Raw genomic sequence first — 9,256 nt, 5'->3', positions numbered from 1 at the left:
GAGAACTGTCACCAAACACAAAAAGAAGTATGTTGTAAAGCACAAAAATTATGAACAGCGTGGCTTTTTAGCAGTAAGCTTCCAATTTACAAGCTACCTAATGAAAAAATCAATTAAAAACACAATGCAACAAAGAGCACAGAAATTCCATTACATCACACTCAAAAATACAACAGTTGATCATACAAATTTTCCAAAAGAGAACACAAGATATCTCAGGAAATTAAGCCACAGATCACTATTTAAACATCAATGATGTCCTAAGAAAAGAAAATTCTGGCTTGGGTTCTTTTTTTGTTTGCTTTTTTAAAAATCAATGTGTTTTCACACGCATGAATACAACAGTCCTAAATACTAAGCTTTACTCTACAAGGCTCCGCTATCAGGTTCTCTCTCCAGCTGTTCAGCACTGCACTGAATTACCTTGCATACACGCTCCCTGCCGTAGGTACTTCCACCACAAGAGGCTTCACACGGTTTGGCTCCCAGGAACAGCTGATGAGCAGCATGCAAGGTGTTGCTTCATGTGATTTCAAGAAACACGTAAGGGAACCTACAGAACAGTTGTCTAAATCAAGAGACACCAGGAATCTGTGAAACATCGAGAATGCTTCAACATTCAGCAGAAAGAAGCTGGAGCAATGGAGCTGTGTCACTTGTTGCTTTTAGCATTTGAAATTCTACTCCTGTCAAATCATTACTTCAAGGAAAAAAAAAAGAAACCAGTGTTGTTTCCTAATAGGAGCTATAGACTTTTGACCGGTCAAACACTGACATTAACAAGTTTTACAAAAATTGTTTCAAGTATCCTCTTTTTAGTCACAGTGAAAATGTAAGACCAAGATGTAAATGTTAAAGTGAAGGACTGAAAGTTTCTCAGATGAAAAAGGCAAAGGTACTAAATCAAAACGTATAAAATGCTTAAACGCATTTCCTTCATGTGATATGAATAGAAAGGTTATCTGTAAAAAGTTAGAAAAATTAAAATAAATTACATATTTAAGTACACTTTCCCTTCAGCATTATTATAAAAAGTCAGAATAGTGTACTTTTGAATATACACAGAGTAAAAATGCGCAGGCGCCGCAGTTATCATCGCTATCTACACCACATCTTGTCACGTTAGTTTGTTTCCTGCAGTTGATTTTATTTGTTACTTAAGCTCATCTTCAGCAATCTCAGTACACCCAGCTAATCGGGACCCACTGTGGTTCCAGCCTCAGTTTCTCTATAGCAGTCTGCAGCTTCTCAAAGGCTTTGTCTAGGTTGTCATTTACAATGGTCAGATCGAAGTAGTGGTTGTACGCCCTCTGGATCCGGGCACTTTCATCCACTGTTTTCTTCAGGTCAGTGTCCTGTTGGAAGCATTTGGAAGTTACTAAGAACAGAAGACCTGCCACATCCTTACCAATGGAGAAGTACCAGTTTGTGATGTAGTATGAATGGCTTCATTTAAAGCTTGATACTGCTACGTATTAAGAAAATAAAATATTTACAATGAAGCCACAAAACCCTCAAGCTAAGATGCACTGACGGGACTGACAATTTAAATTTGATGTCAACAGTGTTAAATATGGAAACCAAATATTGCACAGCTGGCCATTTTTAAGTAGGTCAATAACAGCACATGAAAGGGGCCCTGTGTGCACAACAGACAGTTTGTCACTTTGTGGAGGCAACTGACAATTCAGTCAAAACAGGTAATGCTTTGGGAGTAATTGGGTCGGTTATGTACATTTATTTATGCCTCTTTTTTCTTCCCTACAGAAAGCACCAAAACCCCAAGCATTTGAATTAGCGTGCAATGAAAGATCATGAAAGCTGCATTTCTGAATGAATCTCAGATCTTTAAAATGCCACTACAGTGGTAAATACAAAAGCCAAAATTAAGAACTATGTGAATAGCCTTCCTTTCACAGTAAATGAAGGAGGGAAGCAAATGCAGCACCACAGGAGCCAGAGTTCTTACAGCGGCCTGGGAAGCCAGGAATGGTGTAGACAGACCCACTAGCAGATGTTAAATGCAATACGTTAAATGCACATTTCTTCTCTGTTCAGGAAGCTGCAGATGTCCAACATCACGATGCAGAATCCGTACAGATTTATAAAGTGCATATTTTAAATGTAACTATCCTCTTTCTTATTCACAGGGGAAGTAAAACAAAAGCAAGGATGTCCCTTAGGGAATCAAATTTTAGGAAGTGCAGGAAATTACTTTTATACTTGTCTGGACAGTCTTAATCTTGCCTCTTGATTACACAAGGCAAAAGTCAGTGTTTGGAGGAAGGAGGAAACACGAAGCACCCACGGACATACCAGAATCCATAACAACCTGAGTCCACAACTAGGGTTTCTCAGATTGTTTACAGAACAGAATCTCACAGGTTTCAGGAGAAAAAAAAGACAAATCCCACATTACTTCCGTACAAATTAAATCTCATTTTATAGCTTGGAATGCCCCATCAGCATCACACAAGGTATTACTAGTATCTAAGCTATACAACCACAGCTGAGTTGTCAGCATGCCAGGGCTTTTCCCAGAAGGGGAAGACGTACTGCTGAGCGTAGAGAATCATTTCATTAACTGCCCAGCCTGAGCTTTATTTATTTTTTTGCACTGGTCGTGCAGTGGGAAAGTTCAAACCCGTACAGAACATTTATAATTTGCTATGCCTCTCATTTGTCTCCGCTGGGTCTCGGAAAAGGAGACAGGATCTGAGGAATAAAATGTACCACTTTGCTTTACATGACAAATCCAAGGAACATCACAGGAGGAGAAGCTATTCAATGCTGCTTTTTCTGGCAGCTCTCAGCCATTTCTGGTGCAGTGTGTGCTGCTGCAGCAGTGGAAATGAGGTCCAGTTGAATTCTGGTTGCTTTGTTTGGCTTTTTTGTTTGTTTATTTTGATTCTGTTTTGTTGGTTTTTGTTTTTGTTTTCCAAACAGCCTGTAATGTCTTTCCTAAGGATTACAGATTACCTTTTTAAGGCACACCTATAACATAAAGACAAACCTGAAAAAACAACTGTGCTGGGGGTGAGGTGGTGAAGTGAAGGAAAAGCGCTTATATAAAAGAACATCTCCTGCCATCAAGGTATCTATAACTCGCTGTAAATAATCAAAGGTGGCCCTTCCCAAAGAATACATTCCAGATAATTCAAGTAATCAACACTGTTGTAAGAGGGCTATTTTTAAGGAAGAAGCACTCTGCCTTATACATAGTGTTTAATTAATTCCTAGTAAGCAATCAGCAAATATCTTGCCTTACTTTTCTTGAAGACTTCAGTTTTAGAAAAAAAATTAAATTAAAAAAATAAAAATAAATAAAGAACATCCTGTTCAAAGCAAAGTAAGTATGAAATAATCTGCTTACAGTGAGAAGTTTGGTTGTAATTCCAGCATCTACCACTGCCTTGTGCATAGCGCGCAGAGTCTCCAACTCTGGAGCAGCAATGAACACTACGTAGGGCATGAATTCTGAAGTCCTCAGTATTTTCAGGGCCTGGAAGCAATTAAAAAAGAGAGGGAAAAAAAAAGTATGAGAATGACTCAAACATCCCCTTTACTTAAGGGGCACTGCAAGACTATTACATTACAACCAGTAGAAATACAAGATGGAAGAAGATTTTTATTTCAGAAACTCCTACATCGCCCTTTGAAATGCTCAGCATCATTTTTTTTCTTGGTTAAAAAGAGCAACTGCTACTCTGCAAGGCTCCCACTTCCATGCAGAATCTGTTTTTTCCCACCATCTTCGTAACTTACTCCAGCTCAGTTCCATAAACACACAAATCCAGTTGGCAGCATAATCTTTCAACCAGGTCAGAAGCCTTCGGATTTAAAGGCATGCCTCATCAACATTATACTCCACATTTTTAGTGTAACATTATGAATGATATACCTGTGGATTCACATCCAAAATGCAGGTCCTTCCTGTCTGAACAACTTCAAGGATAGAATCAATTTTAGTGCCATAAAGATTTCCTTCATATTCTCCATGCTCTAAGTATCTGCCAGCTTTAATATCCATCTCCATTTCAGCTCGTGACACAAATCTGTATGCCTGTCCATCCTTTTCATCATCCCTTGGCTTTCGTGAAGTAACTTGAAAAAAATTTAAAATACAAACTGAATGTTAATCTTTTTGTACTTGGAATCCATGCACAAGATTGAGCTGCCTTTAAATTATGGAGATTATGATAAGGAATGAAGCGTAATTATCATGGTTCCATATACGGAGTCATCAGTTATTCTAGCATACATTCCAGAACTGTGCACAGCCCTTCCCATGCTCTTTATTTCTGTTCTTTGCTACACACTGCTTACCCTTAGATATTTATTTTTCCTTTGCATTGCTCCTACAAACCATATACAATATGCATTTATACCATCTTCTTAATTATTGACTGAAAATAGTTATTTAAATGACTTGCAAATGAAATGGAACTTCAATGAAATGGAACTCACAAATGACAAACTGACTTCTGAGAACCAAGCGAGTACACATCAAGATCCACCCCGTCCTACTCCCCCCAAAAATATTATCACATACGTCACTCACTGTTATTCAAGGCAGAATCACCTGAAGTAGCTCTAAGAAAAATTAGCTCCAATGCCAGAACAAGCCCAGCCACAGCAATGAGAAACTCGGTGGAGGCCAGCTGATGCTACTTGCCAGGACAACTTACCCTTCGCAGCGAAGAATGTTCACTGCACAGAAATTAAAGCCCACACTTAAGTGAAACATGAGCCAGCTTAGATATTGGCCCACAATTTACAGCACAGATATTATTTAAGCAAGAACATGGAATTACATTATAAAACAAAATACCAGATTATTACCTACTTTGCTGCCCTATCACTGTATTACTGCCCACTATTTGCATTCAATTAGATTTGAACTCTGGAACATATTTACAGTAACAGTGAATGGATGCCTTTGTAATACTGTGATACAACTAAAAAGCATTCCCACCTCTCCAGTGATTTCTATCAACTTAACTATTACAGAGAACTCAAGAATCTTCTGAAGCTGTTAGTAATACAAGTGCTACTCCAACACCTAATCTTAGACAAGATTCCACAGTCAGACTGGAAGTCAAATGATTGATACAATATTAAAAAAAAAAAAAAAAAAGGAGCAGTTTGAAATAAACCTTGGAGAGTGAGCTGTGATCGCTTACAGGCAGAAGATGAGCTTTGAGTTCAGCTACCCAAACTGCAGGAAAAAACCCTCAAAAACCAGCCACTTTTGCTGGATCTGGGCTCAACACTAAGGACGTGCTTTACCCTATGGCATCACAGATCCATCTCAGCCATCTTCCAACATACATAAAAAAAGTCTTTTGTGAATAATCAGAAGTTTCTTCTAATCAAAGAAACTGAGGCCTGATTACGCTGACTACTGATCACCCTACTGAAAAATCTCAATATAAAGTAGAAATGTCATATATAACAAACTGCAGATTTAATGCACACAGTGAAACCACCAGGTGCTTGGGAAAGTGTATTTTGATACCCTGAAGGGTATTCAAGAGCTCCAAGTGAAAGCATTTTAACACAGCGTTACATTATTGATATGTAGATACAGTGTTTTAGAGACATCAGTAATTTTGAGGGCTTTTTAAAAAGGAGGAAAAAAATTGAAGTAACAAAGTTTCATATTACTTTGCCAGTTAATAAATAATGGGATTTCCAAAGGAAGATTTCATTAAAAAAAAATAACACTGTGCCCTCAACCTTTTTATTAGTTTCACAAAAGGCTTGTGCACTTAGCCTTAGAATTAGCCAGTTCTAATGGTTAGACAATGAGCACATTAGGAAAGAGAGGTTCTCCCCTCACACGGCACAGTTCATCTCATTTAAGACCTGTTCCTCCTCTCCTATTATCAGCACTACTTCTTTCCAACTGGAAACAGGAGAAACAAATTGGCTTTGAAATTCTGAAGGGCAGGTGGCAGGAGGAGAATAGTAATGCAGCGAAGGGTCTCGCATCTGTGTTCAAACAGAAGACTGACAAGCTGTGGGTTTTTTTTTAAAAAAAAGCAAACACCACCACCACCCACCCTGTAAGTGAGCAAAAGTAACCAACTGTAGCAAAGACAAGAAAAAAACAAATATTTCAGTAATGGAGGAGGAGGGGAGGTTCTTTTTCTGAAGATGATAGTAAAAAACAAAGATCATAGGTTTGAGGCCAGATGAATAAAACATCAGATAATCATACGGACCTTAGGGATCACAAACACTCCCATTTCATTGGGAGTTTACATCTTTCCTTTTCCTACGCTTCCAATACTTCAGTAACAATTTATAATGCCTAGGATGCTTCCACAGACAAAAAACAAAGCAGACCTGAGAAACTCCACTGGCTGATTATTACAGAAGACTGCTAGCAACTTCTATGATCCCCTCAAGTGATGGCAACTGACACTGAATGAACCCAGCAGATACTTAAATAGTGGTTTTCAGCAGCAGCAGTTACAGTTAATTGGTAGTTGCAAATACCTTAACTGTTGTCATATGCTAATTCCGTTGTCTGAAAAGATGAAGAATGCTTTTTTCTTTTGTTTTCCCACAACAAACAATTCACACACTCTGAGAAATTACTTCTACCACCAATGAATGGGATAAACTTCCCACATTTTTCAGATGAGAAACTCAAAGTGTGGTATTACACCAGGAGTGCTGACAACTTACATGGCACTGTAGTTCCAAACCTAGTAGGATTCAGTACTATAAACCTATTCTTCAAACTTCTTCGTCCCACTCCTTGGGCCCCAATTAAGACCAGTGTTTTCCTCTGAAAAGGAGGCATTTTGGCTACTTCTTCATAGATCTGGATTTCGTGACGATCAAATTCTATATTAAGAAGAATACCAAAAAAATAGTTAATACCTATTCAGTAATGTAAGAAGAAAATGAGTTCTAACAGCCAATTATGTCCAGGTGGCTTCTGAATATCTCCAAGGAATGTTCCACAACCATTCCACGCCAGCATTCAGCCTGTGCCAGCATTTAATCACACACAGCATAAAAAGTGTTTCCTGATGTTCAGAGATCCCTGAGTTTCATTTTGTACCCACTGCCTCTTATCCTTTTGCTGAGCACCACTGAAAAGAGCCTGGCTCTGCTGTCTCAGCTCATTCCTTCAGGTATTTCTACACATTGATGAGACCTCTGCCTTTAGCCTTCTCTTCTCCAGCCTAAACATTCCCAGTTCTTGTTCAGTCCCTCTTCATAGAGGAGATGCTCCATTTCTGACCTATTGGTGGCCTTTCACTGAGCTCTGTCCAATAACTCCATCTGTCTCTTCTTCTGGGCAGCCCAGAGCTGGACACAGGACTCCAGGTGTGGCCTCACCAGTGTTGAGCAGAGAAGGATCACCTCCCTTAGTTCACTAGCAAGTTATAATTTTTTTTCTCTTTTAACACAAAGTTCTTCTCTGACTTCCACCTATTGAAACATGTATACTTGGCACCATTTTATCTACACTGGTCACAATTGTTTTTAAACAACAAACCTCCCTGACCAAATTTCACTGCCTAGCCAAATATTTCACTGCAAATCTTTCACCTTTGGATACACCAGACTATTCAAGTTTAAAAGCATAGAGAACTTCGATTCATATGTAAAATTCAAAGATACCTGCATTTCTTGTAGTAAGATACATCATCTTTTTCTTTTTTTTGCTGCTTATTGTTCCGCAGAAAGGCCCTACAGATAAAAATTGAGCCAAAATCAGCATTCTTGCTCAACATTTTTCCTGAAAGTATTTACATACCTGACTTCCATGAACACGTGTAAGTTTACATTAATTGCACTTGAAAAGACTATTTTCAATAAATTATTACCTTCCTTTTTCCAAAGTCATCTATTCTAGGGAAGGACATTACATCTACTTTCACATACATTACGGAGTGCAGAAAGAATAGAACACAGAAGAAAAAAGTTTTCCAAGAAAGTTGAAAAAATCCTAGAAAAATCTTTCAAAAACACCTATTAACTTTTAATGCATATAATAAAAACATCTTGAATAAAAGAGAGTAATCCGTACAGCTTTCCCACCTCACTCAGCTTTTCATCAGCAGGTAGTAAAACTGATTCATGTATCTACAAAGACTAAGCACATACTTTAGCCTCTGCCCTTCACTCATAGCCAAAACCATGCACACATAATCATAAGCATTTAGCAATATTCCCATACAACAATTTTCAAGTATCTGAGAAGATAGTAAAAGCGAAACAAACTGAGTCAGAGCAAAACATAACCCTGAAATCTCTTAAACCTCACCTGAGTTGTCCCAGTCCCTTCTCACAAAAGCCTTCCTCTTCTCTTCCAGGAACTGGCTAGGAATGAGTCCTGCACTTCCTCCTTCTTTGACATGGCTAGCCTGAAAATTAAAAAATAAAAAAAAATCAGAGGAGACATGTAAGAAGCATTTTTCTCATGACATCTCGATGACTGACTTTTACCTTGACCAAATTTCTCAGTGGTGAAGGTTCTGCAGTAACTGGTTCCCATTCTGTTAGCCTCCTGTAGCCAGTCATAAACTTTCAGCATAAAAATCCCAAATGGAACTCAACAGCTACAGCTCTCAAGTGACAAAACTCAAGGCATTGTAGTACACAGTACCTTTATTTTGTATTCTTGAGCAACTTCAAACAGATTCCAGCATAGCTTAATAACTGTCATTTTACAAACTGGGAATGTTACGTACAGATCTCATCAATGCCTTCAAGCTTCTATACTACGTAACTAGAGATTTAAATCTGAGTAACATAAGTATTCTTGGTAATGAAAGCTTGGCTCAGAATTTCTAAAAAAATCATTTAGTGGCAGGCTCAATTCTCTGCAAGCTTAACGTATACAAACACACAGTTATGAGATGTTACACTTTCCCATACCTAGCTGGCCTGTCACTTGCTAGCAAGACCTGTTTGCTTTTCGAGATGTATGCTTTTACCTAGTAGTGATTCTCTGATTTTTCACAGTTCATGAATTCCCAGTAACAGTCTACAGTTTACAGAATGGCCAAGGAAAAATCTAACTTTCTTTCCCAGTGGCATAACCTGCAACCATACTCATATATTAGTTTAATGTATTTCATTTTTGCCACTCATCAAGGTGTTCATAAGCACACTGGATTTATTTCTCCTGGACACCCACAAGTTACAAGCTGTAGAATTTTGAAAATTTTTTTCCAAAGACAGCACGTAAGCTAAATGTCAAACTACTCTGAAGTTTGAGATTGCTCAA

General features: G+C 38.3%; 1 protein-coding gene across 6 annotated transcripts in view; it reads right to left on the bottom strand.

The window, feature by feature from the left end:
- Nucleotides 1-285: 285 nt before the first annotated feature.
- PALS2 (protein associated with LIN7 2, MAGUK p55 family member) overlaps nt 286-9,256 on the bottom strand; it is a 50,126-nt gene continuing 41,155 nt past the window's right edge. For all 6 annotated transcript variants that reach the window (XM_052693554.1, XM_052693555.1, XM_052693548.1 and 3 more), the window contains exons 7-12: nt 8,291-8,390; nt 7,645-7,713; nt 6,697-6,858; nt 3,902-4,104; nt 3,374-3,502; nt 286-1,355 (exon numbers count right to left, since the gene is read on the bottom strand). In XM_052693554.1, the coding sequence (XP_052549514.1) occupies nt 1,179-1,355; nt 3,374-3,502; nt 3,902-4,104; nt 6,697-6,858; nt 7,645-7,713; nt 8,291-8,390 (840 nt within the window). In that variant the 3' untranslated portion in view covers nt 286-1,178. The remainder of the gene's footprint in view (nt 1,356-3,373; nt 3,503-3,901; nt 4,105-6,696; nt 6,859-7,644; nt 7,714-8,290; nt 8,391-9,256) is intronic.

This window comes from Tympanuchus pallidicinctus, unplaced genomic scaffold (assembly GCF_026119805.1).
Source record: "Tympanuchus pallidicinctus isolate F22 unplaced genomic scaffold, pur_lepc_1.0 scaffold3, whole genome shotgun sequence".
In the NCBI taxonomy this organism is placed as follows: domain Eukaryota; kingdom Metazoa; phylum Chordata; class Aves; order Galliformes; family Phasianidae; genus Tympanuchus; species Tympanuchus pallidicinctus.
Note: the sequence above shows the minus strand (reverse complement) of the source record. Positions and strands in the feature narration are given on the sequence as shown.